The 26,919-nt window shown below is 43.4% G+C and overlaps 3 protein-coding genes across 9 annotated transcripts in view; 1 reads left to right on the forward strand and 2 right to left on the reverse strand.

Moving 5' to 3' along the window:
* Positions 1 to 3,650, reverse strand: part of LOC149304459 (persulfide dioxygenase ETHE1, mitochondrial-like) — a 21,560-nt gene extending 17,910 nt beyond the window's left edge. Inside the window, exon 1 of the mRNA XM_089479272.1 lies at positions 3,519 to 3,650. The gene's annotated coding sequence lies outside the window, so the exon portion shown is untranslated. The remainder of the gene's footprint in view (positions 1 to 3,518) is intronic.
* The window catches only part of ZNF575 (zinc finger protein 575), an 11,020-nt gene extending 877 nt beyond the window's left edge, over positions 1 to 10,143 (forward strand). Inside the window, exons 2-4 of one of the 6 annotated variants that reach the window (XM_089479275.1) lie at positions 79 to 217; positions 7,045 to 7,158; positions 8,018 to 10,143. In XM_089479275.1, coding sequence (XP_089335401.1) covers positions 214 to 217; positions 7,045 to 7,158; positions 8,018 to 8,715 — 816 coding nt within the window. In that variant the 5' untranslated portion in view covers positions 79 to 213 and the 3' untranslated portion in view covers positions 8,716 to 10,143. The other 5 variants (XM_089479274.1, XM_089479279.1, XM_089479276.1 and 2 more) reach the window with 5 other exon arrangements.
* Positions 10,144 to 11,430: 1,287 nt separating this feature from the next.
* XRCC1 (X-ray repair cross complementing 1) lies at positions 11,431 to 26,189 on the reverse strand. 2 transcript variants are annotated; one of them, XM_089479269.1, is made up of 17 exons: positions 26,086 to 26,189; positions 25,068 to 25,160; positions 23,956 to 24,063; positions 23,127 to 23,285; positions 22,696 to 22,776; positions 22,472 to 22,589; positions 21,662 to 21,783; positions 20,964 to 21,087; positions 19,865 to 20,090; positions 18,949 to 19,065; positions 18,716 to 18,818; positions 17,941 to 18,136; positions 16,779 to 16,833; positions 16,292 to 16,437; positions 15,983 to 16,073; positions 14,727 to 14,802; positions 11,431 to 13,949 (listed from the first exon to the last, which is right to left on the reverse strand). In XM_089479269.1, exons 1-17 carry the CDS (start codon positions 26,134 to 26,136, stop codon positions 13,836 to 13,838), a joined length of 1,980 nt encoding a protein of 659 aa, XP_089335395.1. In that variant the 5' UTR covers positions 26,137 to 26,189; the 3' UTR covers positions 11,431 to 13,835. The 2 variants fall into 2 exon arrangements, with proteins under 2 accessions (XP_089335395.1, XP_089335396.1); XM_089479270.1 differs by lacking the exons at positions 25,068 to 25,160; positions 26,086 to 26,189 and having other exon boundaries at positions 23,127 to 23,248; positions 23,956 to 24,030.
* Between the last annotated feature and the right edge of the window lie 730 nt (positions 26,190 to 26,919).

Here is a 26,919-nt window from a genome sequence, read left to right on the forward strand (position 1 = left end):
GCAATTCCCAGAGTAATACCATCTAAATTATTATTATTATTATTATTCTATTTATAACCTGCTTTCCTCCCAATACAGGGACTCAAGGCGGCTTGCATCCTTCTGGGATTATTACTTGCATCCTTCTGGGATCCACGATTATTACTTGCATCCTTCTGGGATCCAGGATGAACTTGGAAGAAGCTTGGATCCGTGCGTTTTAATCCCCTATATATGAGTATGCCTACCTGCCTGTCTGTCTGTCTATTTATCAATTACTTGCATCCCTCTGGGGTCCAGAATGAACTTGGGAGAAGTGTTGTTCCTTGCATTTTAATCCCCTGTATATGTGTTTTTCTGTCTGTCTGTCTGTCTATCATCATATAGTGACTAGCAACATCCTTCTGGGAACTGGGGAGAAATGCTGTTTCTTGCATTTTAATCCCCTGTATGTGTGTACCTCTCTACCACTATCTATCTATCTATCTATCTATCTATCTATCTATCTATCTATCTCGCTATCGTCTAGTGATTATTTGCATCCTTCTGGGACCCAGCATGACCTTGGGAGAAGTGCTGTCCCTTGCATTTTAATCCCCTGTTACACTGTATGTGCCTATCTTTCTATCTGTCTGTCATCTAGTAACTAGCAGCATGCTTCTGGGATCTAGGATGAACTTGGGAGAAGTTCAGTTCTTTGCATTTTAATTTCATGTTATGTGTGTGTACCCATCTGCCTGCCTGACTGCTTATCTATCTATCATCTAATGATTATTTGCATTTTTCTGGGATCCAGGATATACTTAGGAGATGCTCTCTTCCTTGCATTTTAACCCATTATATGTGTGTACATACCTGTCTATCTGTCTATCTATTTATCTATCTCTTGCATCCTTCAAGAATCCAGGATGAATTTGGGAGATGTTCAGTTCCTTGTATTTTAATCCTGTTATATGTGTGTGTGTGTCTATCTATCTATCTATCTATCTATCTATCTATCTATCTATCTATCATCTATCTATCTATCCATCCAGCTATCTAATAATAATAATAATAATGAGTTTTATTTATAGATCGCTATTCCGCAATGATCATAGTGGTGTACAATAAAAATTGCAATACAAAATTAGCCCCTACCCACCCCCTCGCTCCCTCCAGGCTGGACGATGACAGTTGGTCTGTCTCTTACATCCTTCTGGGATCCAGGATGAACTGGGGAGAAGCTCAGTTCCTTGCATTTTAATCCCATTATATGTGTGTACATACATACCTACCTCTTCACCTGTCTGTCTGTCTGTCTGTCTATCTATCTATCCATCTATCTGTCTATCCATCTATCCATCCATCCAGGATGAACTTGGGAGAAGCTCAGTTCCTTGCATTTTAATCCCATTATATGTGTGTACATACATACCTACCTCTTCACCTGTCTGTCTGTCTGTCTGTCTATCTATCCATCTATCTGTCTATCCATCTATCCATCCATCCAGGATGAACTTGGGAGAAGCTCAGTTCCTTGCATTTTAATCCCATTATATGTGTGTACATACATACCTACCTCTTCACCTGTCTGTCTATCTGTCTATCTATCTATCCATCTGTCTATCTATCTGTCTATCCATCTATCCATCCATCCAGGATGTACTGGGGAGAAGCTCAGTTTCTTGCATTTTAATCTCCTGTATATGTATATGCATGTATGTATATGTGTGTGTGTGTGTGTCCATCCATCCAGCCCTCCCCTCCCCTCCTTTCAGGGCCTCCCTCTCCTCCAGGGCCCCCTCCCCTCCCCTCATCCAAGGCAGGCTCCCATTGGCTCAGGAGGAGGAGGAGGGGGCGGAGCAGGAGGCAGCAGCAGCAGCAGCCTAGCTTTGGGGGATCTTCCTCCTGCTGCTGCTGCAGAAGCCTCCTCCTCCTCCTCCTCCTCCTCTTCCTCCTCCTCCTCCTCTCCCGGGGAGCTAGCTTTGCTGGAGGAGAGGGATGCGTGGGGGCTGCTGCCTGGACCCCCTTTGGGCAGAGGATGACTCGTCGCGACCGGCTCATGAAGGGCAGGCCCCAGAGGCAGCAGCTGGAGCAGCCTGAGGCCCAGAAAGGAGGAGGAGGAGGAGGAGGAGGAGGAGGAGGAGGAGGTGAGGGCAAGGAAGGAAGGAGGGAGGGAGGGAGGGAGGGAGGGATGAAGGAGGGAGGGAGGGAAGAAGGATGAAGGAAGGATGGGAAAGGAAAGGAGGAAGGAAGAGATGAAAGAAGGAAGGAGGGAGGGGAGGGAAAGAAGGAGGGAGGATGGGAGGGGAGGGAGGAAGGAAGGAAGGGATGAGGGAGGGAGGGAGGGAAGAAGGATGAAGGATGGGAAGGGAAGGAAGAAAGGGAGGGAAGGAGGAAGGAAGGATGGGAAGGGAAGGGAGGGATGAGGGCAGGAAGGAGGGAGGGAAGGGATGAATGTGAAGGAGGGAGAGAAGGATGAAGGAAGGATGGGAAGGGAAGGAAAGATGAAGGTAGGATGGGAAGGGAAGGAAGGAAGGAAGGAAGGAAGGAAGGAAGGAAGGAAGGAAGGGGCCACTGGGGTCCCTCCCCCTTTTCATGATGCTTTGTATGAAAAGATGCTCCTTTCCTCCCCCTCTTTTGTGCAAAACCGATTCAGGCCCTGGCGATTGCCGGCGTGTGGACAGGGCACCCACTGCACCAAATCCGGATTGGCACCCACTTCCCTTCTGGCCCCACATCTTTGGTGGCTTGCAGGTGGGGAGGGTGCCAGCTGTGGCTGGCTTTCTCTATAGAGAAACCCAAGCTCTTTTCCTCCTTGCTTCAGTTGAAAGCTTTTTAGCAGCATTGGCCTTGGAAGGATGACGAGGGAGGGCTCATTTTGTCGTTGGGTTGCAGCAGCATTTCTTTATGGAACAATGCAATTAACGAAGCCCGTGAGTAGGATTCAACTTGCGCTGATACTACTTGTAGGTGTGTGTGCCTGCCTACTACAGGCAAGGGGAACAGCAGCTGCCTCCAGAATCAGCTCCTGGGCTTGTGTGAACAGCAAAATGTGGCGGCTGGGGGAAAGGAAAATGTGTGCATGTTTGTGTGTGATAAGTGACTTGAAGGCACACATGTCAACCTGTGGCAACCCCATCAGTGTCATTGTTTATGTGAAGTCGAAGGCTTTCATGGCCGACATCCATAATTTTTTGTGGGTTTTGGGGGCCATGTCCTAGAAGAGTTTCTTCCTGATGTTTCACTAGCAGCATCTCTGGCTGGCATCTTATGTCTGGACACTAAAATGGAAACAACTGGAAATGTGGAGACTAAGGAAAGGAAAATGCGTGTTGTGCCTTCAAGTTGCCTCTCAGCCTATGGCAACCCCATGGATTTCATAAGGTTTTCTTAAGCAGGGACTACTCACAGATCTGTATCTGGACACCAAAATGGAAATGATAAGAAATGTGGAGGCTGGTGAAGGGAAGAAGTTGTACCTGGATGCATTTTGGAATAAGCCCTCAGGTGGCCTTTCGAAGACTGAAAATATTTTTCTTTACTTACGCAAGGCTTACCTGCCTTCTTTGTTTCTTTGCGTACTGTTAGCTTTGGATGCAAAGTCTGCTGAAACATCTTGAGCTGCTCTTCTTTTTTGTGGTGTACGAACCTACCCCATTTCAGCCTCTGGTACCAAATATCCACTTCAAAAGGTAATGCCTAGGAACACATGTAATGCATTCACTGAGGTGTATCTTGTACTTAGTAGCATACCTTAGTAGAAATTCAAACTTCAGACAACTTTATTGGAAACCAGAATGGTCCAGGAGAAATGTGCAGCCCCTCCATTCCTGATGATCTAGGTCAGGAGGTTCACACTTAAATGTTCATTGATGGACTGAACAGGGGAGACCCTTTGCAAGTCAATCCATGCTTACTAAGAACCAGAATCCAAAGATATAGCCATGTTAGTCTGTAGGATCAGTATGTAGAGAGATCTTGTAGCACCTTTGAGAATAACTGAAAGAGGTTGGTGGTGTGAGTTTTCCTAGACAAGCTGTCAACTGCTTGGTTTCAGTTAGTTACTAAGACCCAAAATTACTTGCTTACTAATGTGTTTAATTTATATAATAATAAATAATTTATATCCCACCTTTCTCCCATCATGGAATCCAGGATGGCCTACAGCATCTTAAAAAACACAATGCAGGTTAAAAAGTTAAAACACATTGAAACTTAAACATTTTAATAACAGAATGAAATAAAACAACAGCACTTAGTTTGCATTAAAAGCTCTGTCTGCTGCAGCATACTAAGAACTGGATCCCTCCTTAGATAAAAAGGTCTCTATCTACCCATAGAAAGACTGGGAAGGGATCAAATGGATCTTCAGGGGAAAGGGATTCCACAATTTGAAAGCAGCCACCAAGAAGGCCATCTGGCGGGTGGTATGTTCAGTGTGTTTTTATTCCTAAGCTAGCAGGCATTTGATTTCAGGCTAAGGCAGACAAATTTGCTCCAACCAGTTTTCTGTAAAGAACTTGTATATCTATGAAAGTCCTCGTTTTTGTTGCCACTGAGGTTTTTATTTTCTCCTCCTCCGCTTTATGCCTACCCAGCACATTCCAAGAAGGCTAGATGGGGAAAGCGGCCCAGATAGACTGAAGTAGTTGTTGTGAACCTTCAAGTTGTTACGGAGTTATGGAGACCGAGGATTTTCTTGGCAAGATTTGCTCAGAGGGGGTTGGCCATTGCCTTCCGATCTCAAGTCCCTCTGCACATGTCATCGTCTCACACAATGGTTCCCAGACTTTGATCTTCCAGATATTTTAGACTTAAGCGCCCAGAATCCCTGACTGTTGGCCAAGCTGGCTGGGGCTTCTAGGAGTTGAAGTCCAAATTAGATGTAGGACCAAAGTTTGGGAATCACTGAAATGCAAGAGTGGGCAACTTATAGCCTTCCAGATGTTGTGAAACGACACTGCCCAGAACTCGACATCAGCTATGGCTGATGGGAGTGGCAGTCTGAAAACATCTGGATTGGTGTGTGCCTTCAAGTTGTTTCTAAGTTATTGTGACCTTAAGCGGATGTATTAATGGGGTTTTCTTGGCAATATTTATTCAGAGAGGGTTTGCCTTTGTCTTTCTCTGAGGCTGAGAGTGTTACTTGCCCCAGTGGGTTTTCATGGTTGAACAAGGATGTACTTAGGTTTCTGGTCATAGTTCAATGCTGAAACTTCTACATCATGCTGGCTCTAAAACACTAGGAGGCCCTTGTTTTGTCCATTCTTAATCTAGTGAGAAACTGTTGTCATGTCTATTGTTTGATATGTGAAGGTAATACGGTCCAGCATCTACAGGGGGTATGTTCCTGGACTTAATGTGGAAATGTGAAACCACAGAACATAGTGGAACCTACTTCAGGTGGACTTCGATTATAGAGTCATATTGGAGGACCGAGAACAGAGGTTCTCAACCTATGGGTTGCCACCCCATTGGAAGTCACCTAAGACCATTGGAAAACACATATTTCCTATGGTCTTAGGAAATAAGACACTGCAATTTTATGGTTGGGGGGGGGGGGTCACCACAACATGAGGAACTGTATTGAAGGGTCGCGGCATTAGGAAGGTTGAGATCTACTGGCGTAGAAGTTCCTAGAGAGAACACCTCTCTAGGCATTTCTGTGTCCTCCAGTGCAACTCTATGGTCAACCTCCACTGGGAGTATACCATAGAATTGCACTGGAGGACCTAGAAAATGCCTAGAGCAAATATATCTTTTGCCTAGAGCATATATACTTGTGTGTGTGTGTGTATGTGTGTGTGTAATGCCTAGAACAATTATATCTAGACCTAATATATCTTTGTAGTAATGTGAAACTGTGGGTACCAGTCCCATGAATATGGGGTTCTACTGTGTAATATTGGTGCGCACTTATGTTGGGCATGTGAGACATGCACTGGGCCTGAATTCTGGTCAACTTTAAACCCAACACGTTCATGTGTTTCATCTCTGTTCTAGCTGCCCATCATTATCGCTCTTCATCACGCTATCCTACACTGGACTTCTGTGGCACTTCCTTCCTTTCATTTTCTCTCTCTTTCTCTTTTCCTTCAGTGACGCCTCTTCTTTCGGCCTGTATTCCGCACAAGTTGCCATAGCAACTCTACACTTACGCCAAGTTGAGCAATAGCAAAATAGAGCAGTAATTGGATCCTGGGGCCTAGCGGGAGATGAAAAGCCACGAGGGAATTGTACTGTTGAAATACTGTTATTTAATGGCCATCTAATCTGTATGCCATCAGGCTTTCCTTTGCTCCCCGGTGCCAAACTGGCAGATGAGTCCGCACTGCCAGCTCTAGGCCATATCCCCGTAGTAGTTACTTGCTACCTAGAAATATGGTGGAGAAATCAGCTAACTTTCATGAAATTGGTCTGTTAGTTACTTGGGACAAAATTCTAAGCCGCCATAGGTGACCAAGCAAAGAGGTTGTGTGACAACTTTGACCCGGCACCAAAACAAGTGCTCTTTTTACAAGTTGGTTCAACTTTAAAAGTAGGTGACAAACAACACATACTGAAATTCCCTCTTCTACATAAGTATTACAGATAAAGGAGTCCTCTCTAGTTTTCTGTCTGGCAACCCTTTATAAAAATTAGTTTTCCTTAATAATAATAATATTAATAATAATATTTATTTATATCCCGCCTCTCCCTGCGGATCAAGGCAGGTTTCAGTGAAAATAAAAAATACATAGTACAACTATCATCAACATGATATAACCATTCCTCTGCCCTTAGTGTTCTTTTGAGGGACAGCATACACATACCCATAACAGTCAGCCCTCCGTAGCCACAGATTCTGCATCCACGGGTTCAGCCATCCATGGCTTGAAATTACTTCCCCCCTACCGAAAAAATAAAATCCTCAAATCAAATCTTGATTCTCCCATTTTATATAATGGATGCCATTTTACTACGCCATTGTGTATAATAGCACTTGAGCATCCACGGATTTTGGTATCCGTGAGGTGTCCTAGACCCAAATCCCAGTGCACATCAATGTATGATGCTGGACTCATTTCTTTTCTATCTCTGCAGGTTACATTCTCACTCGGCCAACCCTCGTCCTGATGCTGGAAAGAGGGGAACAGCCCTGCATGAGCAACAACAAGAATGGAGCAGCCAACAACCCTCTGAGTGGCAGTATTGTGGGTAAGAAAGGTTCAGGACGTTCTTGACTTAGATCCCATTTCACACTGCGGAATTATACCACTATGATTCCTGTTTAACTGTGATGGTTTTGTCCTATGCAATCCTGGGGGCGACAGTTGAGAGAGATGGATTTACAATTCTAAACCAAGCCCCAAAGCTCCAGTGACTTCTTGATGTACAGACTCCAGGATCCCATTAGTCAGTTATGAGGAACTGAATTGATGGCTGGAGATACTCTGGAAACAATTCATTCTTTGGGGGTCCAGTTCTATCATTGGCTGTAAGGGGATACTGGACCCCACTAGAGAAAGGGCTGGGGTTCTTCTCTGCTGTGTACCATCTGCTGCATCATTTACCAGCAATAAAACTTAAGCTATTGCATTTTTGCTACTATTTTGTACCCAGCCTCAAGCCTTGAGGAGAGTAAAGGAAAAAATAAATTTATCATCATCATCATCATCATCATCATCATCATCATCATCATCATCATCATCCCCAATTTAAGTCCAGGACAGTCCTTTTTATAAAAAACAGGACATGGCATTTGATCACTTGCTGCTGTTATAAAGAGTTCTCCTGGGCCTAAAATGGTGATAACAAGTCTATGTTCACCACTGCAAGAACTCTTGAGGAGACCTAGAACTATCTCAGTTCCATAATAGGATGCTCCCTCAGCCAACATAGATAATAGGCAAGTGCTTCTGTGGGTTGCAGTAATTAAAAGCTACTTTTTAAAGCTCTGGGGGCTTTAAACTACTGAGGAACAAGCAGGAGGCAAAACAATGATCCCCAGTTGCTGACGCAAGTTGTCAACCAGACGGTGCAGATGTCTGAATTTTCTCTTTTTCCCCCCTTCCAGATGCACAGGCTTTGAAGGAGAACACCAAGTCACCTTCACCCGCAGCCCTATCTTCCTCGCCCACCACGGAGTCCCCCAAGCCAGCCCGTCCTCGCCGCCCGCGGCCTCCGGCTGTGCTGCCCTCTGATCGCCCCTATCAGTGCAAGGACTGCGGCAAGCGCTTTGTCTACCGTTCCAAGCTGGCCACTCACCAATGGACACACTGCGCCGAGCGCCCGTACAAATGCCCCGACTGCCCCAAGAGCTTCAGTTACCCGTCCAAGCTGGCCGCCCATCGTCGCACGCACACTGGCGAGCGCCCATACCCTTGCACCCTCTGCCCCAAGCGCTTTGGACACCGTTCCAAGCTAGCTGCCCACCAGTGGATCCATACGCCGGAACGGCCCTACAAATGTGCTGATTGCCCCAAAAGCTTTTGCTATCCTTCCAAGTTGGCGGCCCATCGCCGCACGCACACGGGGCAGCGCCCTTACCCTTGCAATCGCTGCGGGAAGAGCTTTTGTTATCCCTCCAAGCTGGCGGCCCATCAGCAGATCCATGCGGCGGCCGCAGTGGGCCGCCCTTACCCATGCATGCACTGCAGCAAGAGCTTCCGGCAGCTCCGCAACCTCACACTCCACCAGCGAGTACACGAGGATGGGGAAGTGGGGAGTGACTTATCCCAAAACAAGGGCCACAGCAATGGCGAGAGGCCTTAGAGCAGAGCTATTAAGAATCTGGACAACATAAGAGCCAAGAGGAGGAAATTGGATTATTTGGACACATGGTGGCTGTGTTAAATTCATTGTAAATAACTGAATATATCAGGGGAGGGATTTAGGGGTTATATAAAGCTGCCCTTCAGTGACCTATAATATCTCAATCCACAATGTTTATGGTCTTACCACTGCCTCCCTGTCCCTTCCCAGTGCCAATTTGGAGCCCCTACTCAGTTTCCAAAGGCCAGGCTGTGTATACCGTGCTGAAAAACAAACCACAGTGTGTGCTAAAAGAGCAACAGTTCTGTGCTAAGAAGTGGCATGTTTTGCAACCTGAATAGGTTAGGCAAACATGTACATTTATGTGGCTTATTTTACGTTACCATTCTGGTTGTCATATAATTGCATGAGGCTCATGTCTCTCTCACTCTTCATATGTTATGTTTATAATAGTGGTGCATGCACCACCATTAAGGTCAATGTGGATGCTCAGATCTTCAGATAGCAAGCCTGCAACTGGGGCAGGTGGCCTATACATTTGGGACCAGAGTTTGGAAAAATACCTTTGGGGTACTAGTCATGTTGTGTGGGAATTCTGGTAGTTATACTCACCCCCATATAAATTTTCTAAGCTCTGTTTGGGATCACAATACTAGAAGGATCTACACATGTATGAGCCTTCCAGAACATTTAAGATGGCACTGGAGGTTCTGCTCTCTGTCTCACTTGGTTTTTATTATTGCAAACAGTCCAGTGTGTTTTGACCTGGGAATATTTTTTTATGGCCTGCTTTAGCATCTGTTAAAAGGAAAGGTGACAATACATTGGTAATGAGGGTAATCGAGTTATGCAAATACAAAATAATACCTTTTTATTTTTAGAATCCCTGCAGGTTGATTTTAAAGTTGTAAGGTATTATTTTGTATCTGTGCAAGTTTATTTTGCTTACTATCCATGTTTAAATGGAGACAGTTTGTGTGTAGTTTGATGTAAGATGCAGGTTAAATGGACATATAACTGGTTTTGCAAATTGTAATTTGTTTCTTGTTACAATTGCTTTTACCAATGTACTGTCCCCTTTTCTTTTAACAGCCCTGAGGCTAGCCATATATATATTTTTCCAAGGTGAAACACATTGGGCTATTTTCAGTAATAATTATCAATAATAGAATAAGATGTCTTTTCAACATCCTGACACTTGTCTCTTTTCCACATCACATTCATAAACATGTAGCCTCTGGTTTGTATACCAGTTGTATTCTGTAACTTAACAGATATTTTGTGAATCCTCACCAGAATCCTGTGGGTGCCTTATGTATTCATAAGTAGACTTATGTCTGTGGGCACTAGGATTGTGCAAGTGTTAAATGTCTGCGTCCAGTAAAGGGCTGCTGTTAAGTTACTACATAACAGAGCTGGCAACGTGCCTGATGCACATCAGTGCTGCCCAGATGTGCATCAGGCACTCTTGCCACTGTCCCCTTACACGTCTTTGCAGTTCAGTATGTAGCTAGGTGTACGTAAAATTATGCAGCATAACAGGTTGTGTAGGATTCTGGGTCCTGTTTACAAATACAATCAATTCGGCAGGGATTCAGCAGACTTCAGAACATGGGTGGCATTTTGTTAGACATGTCTCATTTGATATAAAGTTCCTAGCGCATATGATGTTAAAAGGAGATCTGAAAATGTGTGTGATGTCCTGATAAAATATTTGCAGGTGGCAAGTGGGTATATCCATGTTTGGGATCGCATTAGATCCTCATTATGTAATAGTAGGGTATTTTTGCAGATTCATGTGTTGCATACAGGCTGCCAGAAGAGCCTCCCATTAAGTAACAGTAGGATAGTTTTGCAGATTCATGCAAACAAGCTGCCAGTTTTGCTTTCCTTGACATGAAAATCTGACCCTGAACAGCGGGCCAAGTACTGTAGTCACATGTAAAAACTGATGGCATTTAACCGTGTGATGTTTCATCAGTCCCGGGAGCCTGGCATGTGTATCAAGGTTGGACACATGCATCCAGATTGTGTGAGAAAGTCTCCTTTATACAGCTGGATTTCTCTTCCGAGTTGCTCCTGGTCGTTCAATCTATTTTTCATGACTTGGTATACACAGCTTAATAGCCTGGTCCTTTAATTCCTCCTATGTAGAGGTTACACAGCATACGTAAAGACAGAGAAGCCCTCTTTGTGTTTCTCTCCACCTTTGGAGTAGTTCTACAACCTTGGTTTAAATTTTGGGATTTCTCTCTCCACTTGTTGCTCTTGTCTCCAGTTTTCTAAATGTATGTCCTATCTTCTACAATTTCTGGACTAATTATACACTCAGAAAACTTCCATGTACTTATCTTTCAAAACTTGCCAAAGTGTCTTCCCCACAACCCAGTGTAGGTTTAGCCCTCTGCACTTCCAGGCAGGCAGTTGATGTGAATGATGGGGGATTGATTGGTCCATGGTTGGTTTGTAGTTGATACTAAAAGAAAAGTGGGACTCCATAGGGAGCCTCATGGTTTTGTCTTATTTTTCTTGGAACATTAATAAAACACAGAAAAGGAAGCATTTTCTGTTTGAAAGATAAGCTTGGTGCACATGGGAAATAACCAGATTTAAAGACATCATAAGAAGGCAGACCTAGGCCATCATCCTCTGGACTTACTGTAGTGCTGCTGCTCGTTCGGCAATCACTCAGAAATGTAAGAGTACCACCAAGTCTTGGATTTTGTTTTATTTATTTAAAATACACAACAAAACATATTGCGTGGAGAGAGGGAAGAGACATGAATACACCCCTGAAGGAGCATTCTCTCCATTTCTGGAGCTTGAGTGGAACTGCACTGAAATGATGGATATAACTCGTACAAAACCAAAGCCCTTGAGTCATGGAGCATATGAGCTGCAATATAAACCCCATTTCAGTTTAAACTGTCCCTCCTAACAGTAACTAGCTCTTCTGGTGAGAGGTTTTACCTGTTGGACACTCGGCTCTCCAAGTAGCTGATGGTCCAGACCACCATTAGCACCTAGACAGGGACGATGATGACATAAACTGCCCCTGAAGTGAAACATTTCACTGTTGAAGTCCCCCCCCCCCCCCGCACACAGAGAAAACCTGGTTTTTCATGCCATCATCAGAACTGAAGCTAAGAGTCTTCTACACTTATACCTCATTGATAAATAGCTGGAGATAAAGACAAATTGTGCCTATTTCCCTTCTTCAGGTGTGCCATACACTAGAACTGAGAGGGACACCAGTAGGAGAGGTTTCCAGGTACAGTCTTCCCACTTCAGCATGAAAATTACAGATGCAGGGAAGAAATCTCAGGGTTGGATTCTGGCCCTTTAAAGCAACTTGTTGCAGATTTGGGATAGAGTCTAGGCCTCAATAGAGGCTATACTGCTGGGACTGAGAGTAGCCTCTCTAGAAAAGCCATGGCTAATACCGCCAGAATCCTTCCAAAGCTGGAAAGCTCCCCTTTTTCTTTTACTGTGACCAATACATGAATATGGGAGAAGGCTTGCTGGCACAAGGAACACCCAATAGACCAGGGCAAGATAAAACTTTAAAAATGAGGTAGATTGTTCAAAGCTTCTCAGTCCAGTTCACAGCCAGGGAAAAACAAAAGGAGCACAAAGAGGGCACAAGGTTGTAGCACCTATAAGATTTTTGTTGTGTTGTTTAGGAGGCTGAGCCATAGGGGGATTCTTTTACTGCTTTTCTGCAGTAAAGTCCAGAGAGAAGAGTGTCAGACTGATAATACCTTGCTCAAATTAGCCTACCCAAAAGGATGTGAATTAATACATGAAAATGTTGTGCTCTAAATACACAACTGGATATTCCCAGTATCCTAAGCATGTTTCACAACAGACCTCCGTGCCAAGAATAATCAGCTATGTGTTTAAGACACAAATATGTCGCACACACCCACTGACAGAAAAACCATGCTGGTCTTGACCCATAGCAGCTGCAGTACAAACTTAGTACAGCAGAAGCAAGGCATGGTTTCTTGTGACAGCAGCCCTAAAGAATGCTTAATATATGTGCGCACATGTCCGTGTGAGAATTTTCAATATTAAAAAAGCTTGGCATTTGGGCCAAGCACAGGCCCACTTACCTACTGTACCTCACCCTTAAAGGGAGATCTCCAGAGCTGGAACATGTACTCACAAATTAGAAGTACACAAACTGCAACATGGTATTTGTAAAATACCAGCCCGTATTGGATGGCTAAATAGACTATTCTTGTCTTCAAATGTTTCCAAAGAGAGGGAAAGTAGAATACAAGAAATGCACACAGAAGATAGTAAGATTTGGCCAGAGATTAAATGCGCATAGGGACATGTTCTAGCTTATCAGCATGCCCCAATGGAAGAAGCAAATGTTGTTAAGAAAACTGTTAACAGTTGGTTCAGTCTATAGTGCCTAACTCCTGAAATGGGACAGAACAACAGTGATCAGATCACTTTTTATAAAAGCATGTACAATCCAAAGAATAAATCCCACTATTCAAAGGCTGAGTAATTCAAATAATAAGGAACTAACTTCCACAAGGAAACACCTCTTATCCTCCACAAACACAAATTTAGCAAGGACACATCCAGCTTCCTATGAAATGATGGAGGAGTGCAGGAGGAGGGGAGAGAATTGAAACAAAAAGAAGTGTAATGACAAGAGTGAAGATAAGATCCCAAGAAAAAAGAACCACAGAAATGTAAAGTGTGTGTCTGTGTGTGAATGTGTACACACATCTCCCTTACTCAGTTCAGTCCTGGTCCCTGAAACTGAAGACCGGCTCTCATTCCATCTTCCAAACCCATGAAATTAACACTAGACTTGATTTAGACAAGGCCATAAGATGCCTATGAGCTTTTTAGCCTGTTTCTCCAGGACAGCAGCTGGTTCTGATGCAGCCTAGGTTAGCAGCTGTTGGGAGAGAGGGACCCAAGATGGTCATAGATACTTCTGCATTGGCACAAGCTTGTGTGGAAAGAAGCTTGCATCCGAAGGCCCTCGACAGGATGGAACCCTCCAACAAGAATCAAGTGTGGCCCAGAGACAAAATGGTCCAGAAGCAAAGAAGGGAGGGAATAATATACACAAAAGCCTGCTGGGAACCCTCCTATACTCGTGGCACCACAACGTATGGCTGGTGAGGAATCAGTTTCTGCCGTTCATTGCAGTTGTAGATCCAGCGAGGTCGCACAAAAGACAAGTTGACGTTCTCATTCAGAGCCTGCAGCACAAACAGGAAGACATTCAGTGGTTTAAAGGTTTCAGGTGAATCTCCCTGCACCAAAAGTGGAAGTCGTTTATCTGAGGATCATGTACTTGCATCAGTAGTCAAATAACCCGCAGCCCCCATTTAAAATTTAACCTCAGAGCCAATGTGATTAGTGCTAAAGTAGGACTGAGGAGAACCCAGGTTCAAATGCTCCATTCAGCAATAAAATGTGATAGAAAAAACCTGTTTCTGTCAACCATGTTTGTTGGGAAGATACAATACAACACTCAGAATCATGTGCACAACTGGAAAACGGGACAGAGAATAAGCAAATAATAAACCAGTGCATCAAGCAGCCTTATGCAAACCATTATTATTACAAGGATGTGAAATAATTGTCCCATCTGATGTTTTCACCTGTAAAGTCTACCAGTCCAATTCACCAAGGTCAACAGTATAGAATAAGGGGACTTCTAGTTCAAAGCTTCTGGAAAGCTACAATTTCCTTCATCTCTGCTATTTACGTTTGTCATGCATCACTCAGAACAAAATGGGACTACCTAACTGGATTGTTTTAGGAATGATGGAGAGCTTCAAACAGTCGAAAGTATTCTATGCATGCAAAGAATTAGTATTATATATGTATGTAGGTACTGCAGTTTACTCCTAAAGCCATTTCTATAAGTTTTGCTGGCGCTTGGGAACTCCCTGAAAGCACACTACAGAGCAGGGTAAATACTTTGGGGTTAGGTCAAGAAAATCACAGCCAAGCTGGCAGAAAGAGCTCACCTCCTCAAAAGTGTCATCCCATTCTTGAGCCGTGATCACATAATTCACTCGCTCATTCATATAGTCCTCCACTTCCCTGGAAATGGAAGAAGCAATTCTTTATAATATTTTCCCCCAGTTAATTTCTCATCAAAGAACAACCAGAAGTGCTCTATGCCATAATATGTTTTGAGAAGAATAGAACCACCACGGATTACAAAGCAGCACAAATGGAGTTACCGCGTTTGTTTTCATAATAATCGGATAACTGGTATTATAAGACAATAATAAAAACATGATCACTCTATTTGTGCTGCTTTGTAACCAGTGCCCTCAAGGTCCATATTCTGAAAAAAGGCAGAATATTACTTAACAAAATAAATAAGAAATGTTCTCTCTCTACAATCTGCTTTTCCACAGACATGCTAAAACATTTTATAAAACTGATGTATCTGTATGCAATTCCAGTGTACTAAATGTTACGTTATGTTGTTTGATTATACTTCTCAAATCTATTTAGTTGCCCATTAAGAGAAGAATGCAACATATTCAAAAGATAACAGGTGTGTCTGAAACTATAAGGAGATGAGGAGATCAGGGGTCTGTATAACCTCCTTCCTCCTATGTCTAGATCAGGGTGGATAAAGTGAAGATCATGGCCCATCTTTGCCCCAAAAGGCAGTTTTTGTAGCCCCACCAGAGTCAAAAAGGAGACACTGGGCCATTTTGACCTCCTGAGCCATTCTAACCCCAGGAAAGGCCTTTGCCAAAAACAAAAACACTTCAGTAATTGGAACTGACTTCGGATTACTTCCTTTTGCTAAAAATGAGGGGCTAAAATGCCTCCCCTAAAAAAGACAAGACAAAAATGCCCCCACATCCCCTAGAGGAAATGTAGGGCAAAACATCTGGTTTTTTCCCAAGGCGGTGTGGTTGGGTGGATTTGGGTTTCCAAAGTCTCTTAGCTTCCCATGTTTGGCCACCCTAGTCTAGAAGACTATAATCATGCGAGTGAGATTAAGGTCTTAAGTTGGCAAACTGAGTGTACTATTCACATTTTCATTTTGATTACTATATACAGATTATACTCTCCCTGTTACTTTTTTGCTGTCTCCAATTGTAATACAACAAATATCACTCCACCTGGAACAGAATCACAGAATCATACAGTTGGAAGAAACCATAAGGACTGTCCAGTCCAACCCCCTGTTATGCAGGAATACACAATCAAAGCACGAAACAAAAGTGTATGGTAGCATCCTTGTAACATGACATACCCGTTGAAAGCTGTGATATAGCGGTTCAGGAGGCGGCGCTCCTTAGAAGGGAATTCACCATAAAGGAAGAAGTGTTTGCCCTCAAATAAATCTGTCAAAGACAGGGTTCAGTCAGCAGAGAAGTGGCATGAAGACTTGAAGTCCCAGACACAACCCATAAAAGAAGGCTAAGGTCTCCAAGCATTAACTCTGTAGATCACCCATCCCCACAAGTTAAAGAACTAATATTTTAGCTGACTGATCTACCAATTAGAACTTGAAGTCCCAGACTACCCCTCACTCCCAAACAGTCTGTCAGTTCTGACATACCAGGCAACTCTGGAATAGGCTGATCTGGCTCCTCCTTTTCTTCAACATCTGTGTTCTCATCGGTGGAACCACCATATGGATCATCATCTGGTTCTGGAGGAGCCCTCCGTCCTCCTTGTTGCTTTTTGCGATGTTCCTCTTCCACTCTGAAACCAGTGGAACATGAAATCAATTGGGAAATTTGACTTGTTGCCCCTTTCACCACAATCAGCATCAAGTTCCTGGTCCTCACAATTAAAAGTGTACATTGGCTATTTCTACTGAAGGCTTTGGAATGATCAGTCTCCATGTTAAGGGCTTCCACTGGTCAGATGGGTGAAGCATCTCTCTTGTTCAATTTCCTGCTCCTTCCCCAAATCTTACAGGAATCCTCCTTGCTCACCTGTAGATCTCATGAGTAGCTAAAAAATCCTATAAGTATTTCCAGTCCCATCCCTCTGAGGTAATGATTTATGGAAGGACAAAACACAACAGTCATTTGACCAACCTCTTCAGCTCATCGTCAGTATCACCAGAGTCCTCTTCCCCATTGTCTTGAAAACCTGAGGAATGACAGGGGGAGAAGAATGAGAGGGTAAAAACTAACAGTAGATACACTACTGCTGTTCTATTGAATTAGAATAGGGTGGGGTGGAGAACTTATGCAGGTTGGATCCATCTCCCAAGAACTGTCCCTTTAGAGTGGTGGCTACAGCCCTAGTCTTAGCTGACAAGTTTCTTTACAGTAACTTGGCAGGTATACGAGCAAATAGCAAGAGTAAGGGAAAAAACAAATTCAGTAGTTTAGCAAATAGAAACTTGGATGACCTGGTGGGACACCACAGATTATAGTTGGACCTTGCTATCTGTGGGGGATCCATTCCAGACCCCTGCCCCAATCGTAGGGAAAAATGTAGGACCTCAAGTCATGTCGTCCCTAATGGTGGCGCAACATACGCACAGCTGCCAATGTGGCTGCGTGCAGATACTGGCATTGGCGACAATGGGGCTTGCAGTCTACAGATGCTTAAATCTGCATATGGCAAGCCTGCAGATATTGAGGCTCCTTCAGAACTGGGGTCCACTTCTTCCCTACACTCATAGAACTGGAGAATATCAGAGACAGCATACAAAGGTTACAACAGCACTTCTCCAGCCTGGTAGCCAGCCATCTGTTGGACCATGGCTCTCATCAACCAAAGCCAGCATTTCTGGACAGTTTGGGGAAATCTGGCTTATAGCATTAATAAATCTTTATATACTGTATATACTCATGCATATAATTTTAGGTTAAAAAATTGACCAAAAATACCTGAGTTGACTTATCCATGGGTATTTTAACTCATATATATATATATATATATATATATGGGGAAAGGCAAGAGTTTAATCTGCCCTAGAATCACTGACCCCCTTCTTATCCATCCAGCCATTAGTATGAGCGCAAATAGTTATGCCTGCTGGAATTTTGTAAGTTCTTTGGCATTGTTTTCCTTTGCCTTTGTCCTTTACATCCTTCATTAAATGCACCTAAGTTTTGCCCTTGACTTATCGACGAGTCATATTAAAACCCATAATTATGCCCCCCAAACCTGCCCTTACCAGTAGGCATAACCAGGTGTGGTTCCTGCCTTATGCTAGTTAACAGAACCAACATTTCTCAGCTCTACCTGGGGGGTCTTCATCACCAGTGGAAGCAGAGTCTGCTGCTGAGGCCTGTGAATTGTTATGGATGCTTCTGCTCTGAGATGTAGTTGGCTCTTCCTCTTCCTCCTTTTCTGGTGACACTCTCCTCGCTGCTGACTGGGTTACTTTGGGACTAGGAAATGCATTGGGCTTGTGGTTGGAGCTGGCAAAATTAGCTTTCTGTAAAGTAAGAGCAGCAGATTAAATGACAAGGAAGGCTTGCCTCCTATGCCTTTGCTACTGATTTTAGAAGGCTACTGTGTTGAGGAAGGCATCATCTGGCTACAAGTCAGAGGAGGCACTTGTAGATTTCATTACCACCACCACCCCCCAGCTTTCTTCCCCTGATTGAAACAATTCATTTTATTGTAGTCTAATAAAATCTGGAGGACCAGAAATTGCCCACTCCTGGCTTATGTCCTACCCAGTTCTTTGCTCACCCCATTTCTGAAAAGACACAGATAAAAAAATCACTTTTATCTAACATGCCAGTTTGCATAACTAACACAAGTTGCAAACCCTGTGTTTTCCATCAGATCAGAACTTTGCTTTGGTAAAAAGTATCCTATGGCATACATGTTTCAATATAAAAATTCTGCTTGTAAACCAGTTTGGAAGGATTTGTGCCCAGAAAATCCTGATAGAAATTACTGAATAAATACATGCAGACAGAGATCTGATCTATCAAAACAAATGGAGCAATGGACACTCCCCTCAAAACAAAGCAAGTCTCCCAGACAATCACAGATATTACATTACCCGCTGATGCTTAAGAGGTTTGTGGGGTCGGACAGAGACTTCTTCTTCATCACTCTCATCCTCCTGCTCGCTGCTGGAGGATTCTGAGCTGACCATCAGGTAGCTGGGGAAAAGGATCCCAACAGTTGTCACCACAGACACCATTGAAACCAAACCTCTTGCCACAATCCAAGACAGAGAAATCATTTGGGACTGGTTCTCACTATCCTCACATGCCACCCCTGCCAACTCACCGCTTGCAGGGCAGGTGTCTCCGTGTACGGTAACAATCCAGGATCCACTCTTTGCGCACAATGATACCCCCAAGCCCCTTCACCTGGCTGTATTTGGGAGTGTTGGCGAAGGCACAGCTAGAAGGAGAGCACAGGAGAACAGGGCACTCAATACAAAGCAAGACACAGTCACTTGGGAAGCAGTATCAAAAACAGACGAGCTGGCAGAGACCATAAGCAGTGAAATTAGTCAGGCTTTAGACATATGACTGAGGCAGCAATCCTGTGCCCAGTTATGTGGGAATTAATCCTGATGAACTCAGTAGGATTTAAATTTGGGCGGACACTCAGATAACCTCATTGCCTAGCAACTTAGGTCTACTAGCTCTCTTTTCCTATTGTTACTCAAGAACTGGGGAATTCTCTCTTGCCACATTCAATTTCCAAGATACCTAGCAGAAAGCTAGTAATTTTGGTGGAAATGGATACAGGGAAGTCGTTGATTCCCATCCACCTGGCCTCAAAATTTCCTTCTGATTTGAGACCTTAAACACCTCCAGTGAAACAACAGGTTAACAAAAGAATATACCACCCTGAACTCACCCAATCTCATATGTTTTTAAAATCTAAGCATAGTCACATTGGGCTAGTAACTGGGTAGGTAACTACTGAGGAATGTGAGGGATTTCAGATCAGACTAGGCAAGAATCCCACCAGAAATTGTAGAATCATGGCTATATGTCAGAGTTGACAGTACTAGGTTAAATGGACCAATGACATGATTCAGGCGGCTTTCTAGATACAGACACAAACAGATGTCTCAACCTAGGGAAGTTATGAGTCTTTGGGAATCTGCAGACTCAAAATTTACAGAGAAGGGGGAAAGTACCAATCTTGAGGAGAGACAGTGATACCTAGTGGTTTTCTGGACACCTACATGAGATGAGTGCTGTCAGGGGTCCAGTCCGGCCGGTACTTGGCCCCCATCTCAAGGGCCTTGTCCCGCAGCTCTGATCGGAAGGGGTTCTGGAATCCACTCAGCACAAACACAGTGCCCTGAAGGAGATGCTGGAAAGAGCCATTTGTGGTCCCTCCTGAAGACTGTGTTTGCAAGGGCTTTTTGGAAGGTGGCGTCTTTGGGGGAGGTGATGTTAATGGGGAAGCTGTGCAGGGGAAAGATGAACAAATAAGCACAATTTAGGAGGAGGAGAGGGAGCATAAATCGTAATTCATTCTTTCATATAAAACAACAACCAAAAGCACACTTATAGGATGGGGGATACTTAGCTTAGCAGCAGTACATGTGAAAAGGACCTTGGTATTACAGTTGATCAAAAGTTGAACATGGCCCAGCAATATGATGCTGCAGCAAAGAAGGCAAATAATATTTCAATCTCCCTGAACAGAAGCATAGTTTCCAAGATGAAGGAAATCATAGTAATAGAAATCAATCTGGACTTCTGGGAATGGTGTCATACAAGGAAATATGCAGGAAAAAAGTGACACAGAAAGTCTACTAACACTGATTAAGTATCGCAGATTGAATTTTCCTAATCAGAAATGCTTGGGACCAGAAGTGCTTTGGATTTTGGAGGAGTTTGTTTTGTTTTGTTTTTTGGATTTTGGGATATTTGCATATACATAATGAGATATCTCAGAGATGAGACCCAAGTCTAAACACAGAATTCATTTATGTTTCACATACACCTTTTACAAGTAGCCTGAAGATAATTTTCTGCACAATATTTTAATAATTCTGTGCATGAAACAATGTTTGTGTACGTCGCACCATGAGGAAAGCATAGGTGTCACAATCTCAGCCATCCATGTGGACAATTTGGATTTTGGAATATTTCTGGGGATATTTCAGAATTCCTAAAAAGGGAAACTCAGCCTGCATTGTGAAGTGAGTTACTTCTGAGAACATATGGTTAAATCTACACCGATCTCAGATAGAAACTTCTATCTCTCTCCTAGAGTAAGGGAAATTATTCCAGCAAAGCTCTCTTTTCAAAATATTGCCCCCTTTCACATACTTTTGTGTTTCTTGGAGGGTGGATTCACAGGGCGGGGAGTATCAGGATCAGTTTTCTTGGCCCCAGACGAGACACTGGTATTTTCCTTGCTGAATTCAAACTTCCTCTTGATGGGCGTAGGTTCCTGAAAGGAAAAGGGGACTAAAGCTACATTCCTATATACATTTCCCCAGGAGTAACTCCCATCAGCTTCTGAACAGACATGCATTGCCTTTCGAGGTAAATGATCTGACTGTGGCAGATTTCTCCAACTGTACCACTCCCTTGTTCTATAAGTGACTCTATTTCAGAGGGTACCCAGAAGGAGATCCCAAGAAAGGATATGCACTAAATATAACTCATACTTCAGGGGTGGACTGAAGGGCAGGACATTTAACAAAGGGAACATTGTTCCACTGCCTATCCTAAAAGGCACAGAAAGTCTTCAGATCCAATCCTTCCTCCACTACAAATCCACTTGGTGATTGTAGGCTAGCCACTGACTTTCAGTCTCAGAGCCCTGCCAATCTGCAGTTCGGGGAGATAATACTGACTTACATGACAAGGTTGTTGTAAGGATTGGAACACATGATACACAGAAAGCACTTGGGCCTCCAGAAATCATAAACATAATAGATAAAAAAGGCACTGCTATTCAAGGCTAACCGACAAAGGTATACCTTCACATCCAGCCCATTGAGGTGGCAGCCAGACTTTACCTTGGGAGAGATTTTGGTAGCTGGTTTGTCTGCAGCTGATGGCAAAGGGTCAGGGGAACTGGAGATGCTGGTTTGCAGTGAAGCAGCAGCATAACTGGGTGAGGACTGGTCATTCTGAGAGGCTGCAAATACAGGAAAATTCAGTTATTTTCAGCCTGGCAAGTATGTATTCTGAAAACCAGTGGTGGCTCTGAAGGCCAGGTTTTTCATGTTTTAATGTTTTTGGGTTCAACTGAGACTCAAGGGAAAAGTTAACAGTGGTTTCCAGACTTTGGTCCTCCAGCTGTTTTGGATGTCAACTCCCAAAAGCCCCAGCCAGCTTATTCAACTGTCAGGAATTCTGGGAGCTGAAGTCTAAAAGATCTGGAGAACCAAAGGTTGGGTTCCATTGAGCTCAGAGATCCCACACTCCACTTCTGCTTGCTGAATAGATGCTACTTGGTAGTGGCTACCAAACAGAATGTGGAAAAGTTACTTTTTGCAATGTAACTCCCAGAATCATACCTACACCATGGACACTGTTCAAGCTGTCTGGAGAATTCTGGAAGTTGAGATATAAAAAATAACTTTCTCAATGGTCTGACTAAAAATTTTGATAGCTAAATATCCTCCATGTCCAGAGCAGGAGAGCACTTGGTAGTACTTGCTGGAAAGGGCTATTGCTATCCTGCCCTGGTTGTTGGCATTTGGGAAGCACCTGGTTGGCCACTGATGGTAACAAAGGACTGGACATTTGCCTAATCCAGCAAGACTATTCTTATGTTATCAATCACCTGGAGACAAGATATTGGACTGATTCAGTATAGCTACCTTTAGGAGGGGAGGGCTGGGGTTTGCTGACCCGGCTGAAGAACAAAGCACCAGGTTTCAAATTGCTGGAATTGCTGTCATCATCCTTTACCTTGAACTGGCCCAACTTGGTGACCTTCTACAGTAAGTGAAGTAGGAAGAGGAGAGAATGAGGTTTAAAGGTGGTCAAGAAACAATAGCTGAGAATAAATGGAAGACAACATCCAGGCTACTGGGATACTCACAGGTGAGCTGATTTTGGAATGAATCTCACTGTTGTCTGGAGGTGAGTGGAACCTCACAAAGGAAAGACCATAAGCTAAGGACTAAACAGAGAAACAAGATGTATCAAGAAAGCAGAGGTGACACCTATGTGCCCCACAATCTAACTAATAGGACCCCAATAATCTCCACTTTATCAGAACATTTGTCGCTCCAAAATGTATATCCATACCCCCAAAAGCTGCCAGGAGGCACAATTGGGATCCTAACCTGTTTCAGAATGCAAAGTCCCTTTTAACCTCTCCATCAAAATGTTCTTTTAATACAAAGCAATACAAGATCTATTTGACAAACATACAATAGAGACAGACAACTAACTCCTGCCTGACTAGTAAGCTGGGGACTCTGTGCAAGAGTCCAAATGAGACACTTGCTGGCATCTCTATATACAAACCTTGGTATAGGGCTGAGTACAAACAATTTTCACTCGGTCCCATTTCCTCTCAGCTGTGGCCTTCACCAGCTTGTCTGGACCAAACATACGAACCCTGTTCAGGTTGGTGCCATTCTTGCTCTCTGTAGGGGACATGAAGGAGGATGTGACCAACAGTACCTGAGGTGAAGAGGAAAAGATTATGGTGAAGATCATGGTACAGATTTGAAAGGTCACATCTCTTGCTGTGTTCCAGACCTAAGTCCAAAATACTGTCAAAGACCTTGAGGGGAAGATTCAGACACAGAACTAGAAGAAAAACCATCTAAACAGCAGTGGGACTTTCTGATAAGAACAACTTTCTAATTGGAACTGTCATGTTCAGGAAAGCAATGCAATACAGATACTATGTCAGGAAGCTTTACCTGACTGACTTTATGCCTCTGTAGTGTCCTTTAATGATTGCTGACGACTGGATGGTTTTAATTCAGCTAAATCTGCCAGCCTAAACTCTTGGAATTTTATTTTTCCATTACTCTGTTCCCACCTACACATCTCTATCTGTACAACATTCCTGGATCTGATTCTTCAAGCTAGCTTTTTGGACCTCTGAGGAAAAAGCCCTCACTTATATGAAGTCTTGAAACCACAAAATAGGAAAAAAGCAAGAGTTGTAGGCTCAGTGCCATGGAACAAAAGGAAGCCCCCTGAACCAAAAATACTGCATCCAGTTACAGAAGGAAACCGATTTTTGCAAAACTGAAACCATCAAATCTTACTGTAGAAAAGCTTGCTTCAAACTCAGGATGGAAAACAAAACCCAGAAAAGCCTTCAGTTCGCCTTCCTCACCTCATAGTTTTGCTCACTGGAGGACGCAGAGCTGCCGGCCAGCACTTCCACAAATGCAGAGCCTTCATTGCCAATGTCGATGCTGTGAATCTGCTCCTCTTTCTCAAACTGTTGGGAGATAAGGCAGTTTCAGCTAAGGATTAGGGGAAGCACACAACAACAATCCTAAAAGTCAGACTTGTAGTTTACAAATGCCCTTTTGAACATAGCCGTGATCTCCGACCAAATATAAACCTTATCATATCAATGTACATAATAGCATAGATGTCAGGCCCTGTGGCTAATGCCAGCCCTTCTGGCATGCTGATCCAACAGTGTTTACTTTCTCATGCTATTATCTTGCTTTTCAAGAGTTCTTTCCCCATTCTAAAGTACTGAAATTCTCCTAATGTTTAGTTAATGACACTAAAAGCTTTTAGGTAAAATACTTTTGGTCCTACCCCGTTGCCTATGACCCCGTTCACTACTAAAATGCCATATGTGATAGTGAACCTGTGAGATGAACAGGTTCTGCATCCTTGGCATATTGCTTCCTTACGCAAAGATCATCAGCCTACCTGCCTGACTGACAGAGGCTTTCTTGCCAAGCTTCTCTTCCTGAGCCCCAAATCCTTCCCAATGGCAATCAGACAGACCACACCTGACATTCTCTGCATGCAAAATATTCATTTCATTCATGCGATAGGGATCTCACAGACCCACTGTAATGGAAACAATCCTACAGTATTGATTTAGCTAATTGTAAATAGAGACATGAAGAGAACTTAGCCTTGTTTAAACACTGGAAAGGATGTCATATTGAGGAGGGAGCAAGCTTGTTTTCTGCTGCTCCGGAGACTAGGACCCAATGGAGCAATGGATGCAAGCTATAGGAAAAGAGATTCCACCTCAACATTAGGAGGAACTTCCTGAGAGTAAGGGCTGTTCAAAGTGGAACAAACTCCCTCAGAGTCTAGTGGAGTCTCCTTCCTTGAAGGTCTTCAAGCAGAGGCTGGATGGCCATCTGTCAATGGGGATGCTTTGATTGAGAGTTCCTGCATGGCAGAATAAAGGGGTTGACCTGGATCAGGGCCTTTCTTGGGGTCTCTTCCAACTCCATGATTCTCTCTCACCTGTAATATGGCAGAGATTTGTTTCTCCCCAGCCTGGGCAGCCTTCCACTTGCGATAGGTATCTGCTTTGAGCAAGTTCTCAGCGCAGTGAGTCTGGGGTACAGAAGAGGGGTAAGAAGGAAAGGGGGACATTAATGGTAGGGGGAAATACAGGCATGTTTCAGTTAATCAAGTAGGCGCGATCCTTGGCATGACTTCTTTAACAGAGAAGTGGGTACAAGGGACAGGAATAACATGGAAAGTATAGGGATGCGTCCCTTCGCTGCACAAAAGAAGAGCATGGAGGGAGCCTTCCATAAGTAACCACTTGGAAGCTTTTTCCAAAATGCACACAGACACGGCTTTTCCTTTCGCCAGCCTCCACTTTCCTAATGATCATCATCATCATCATCATCATCATCATCCTATTTATTTGTTTATATTTATGTATTCGTGGCTCAGCCATAAAACCCACTGGGTGACCTTGGGCAAGGAGTCACACTCTCTCAGCCTCAGAGGAAGCTAAAAGCAAACCTCCTGCAAACAAATCTTGCCAAGGAAACTCCAGGGTAGGGATTTGCTGCAAGTCGGGAATGACCTGAAGGCACACAACACACAACACACAACACACAACAATGGGGCCAGAGAGAGAGAGAGAGAGAGAGAGAGGTCTTCAGAAAACGGAGGGGTGGTTTTTGGAGTACATTGGACTTAGGAATCACACTGTGTCACTTTTGCCTTGATTCTTGCCTCAATTTATTCAATGCTGGCCCTGTAGGTGAGTTTGGACTACAACTCCCATCAGCCCTACAATGTGCGGTTGGTTGCGAGGCATGATGGGAGTCGAAGTCCAACTAACATATGGCAGGCTGCAAGTCACCCATTGTCCCAGCCCAGCTTCGGCTCTCTTTTCTCGCCTTCCACCCCTCCGCTTGTTTCAGAATGAGCTCTTCCACATCCCAGGCCAATCCCCCCTCCCTGGAACTACGAATGGTTTCGTCCAAGCGGAATGCAACCTCCCTCCCTCCCTCCTCCTCACCGCGTCGGAGCTGCTGGCAGAGACCACATGGCGGATCCCAATCTCCGGCATCTCCCCGCCACTTTCTGTCACCGGCCGTGACCCCGGCAGCAAAACTCCGCCGCTCACCCGGAAGTAATGGAGGCGCCCTCCCTCTCTCTTTCTCTGTGGACGCTCTGGACGTCTCTCTCTCTATGGTTTCTCCATCCCTCCCTCCCTCCCTCAGCTGTCCTCCAGATGCTTCTGCGCATGCGCCACGTTTAGTCAGCAAGGAGGCTGCTCTTTTTCTGTGGCTCCAGTGGGTTTCTTCCACTGGTCCCACAATAATAATAATAATAATAATAATAATAATAAAGAATTATATTAATATAATTATATTAATTATATTAATTATATTAAGCATTCTTAATTATATTAAGAATTATTAATAATATTATTTAAGTTATAAAGTATTATTATTATCTTTATATTTAATAGTAATAAAATATTATTATCATCATTATATTTAAGTTATAAAATATTATTATTATTATTATCATCATATTTAATAGTTATAAAATATTATTTTTATCCACATCAACATCATTATATTTAAGTTATAATTTTTATCACCATCAACATCATATTTAAGTAATAAAATACTATTATTATTATTATCATTATATTTAATAATTATAAAATATTATCACCATCATTATGATCTTTAATAGTTATAAAATATTATTATTAGTACTATTATTATTATTAAAGGCACCCTTTAATAATAATAATGATAATGATATATTATTATTATTAAAATGCGGTGTTGCTACAGGGCAACCAGATGCGTCCTCCTTTTCTAGGACATCTACATTC

The sequence above is a fragment of the Sceloporus occidentalis genome, unplaced genomic scaffold, assembly GCF_023333645.1.
Source record: "Sceloporus occidentalis isolate IW3139 unplaced genomic scaffold, rSceOcc1.0.p SCAF_13, whole genome shotgun sequence".
NCBI classification, from domain to species: domain Eukaryota; kingdom Metazoa; phylum Chordata; class Lepidosauria; order Squamata; family Phrynosomatidae; genus Sceloporus; species Sceloporus occidentalis.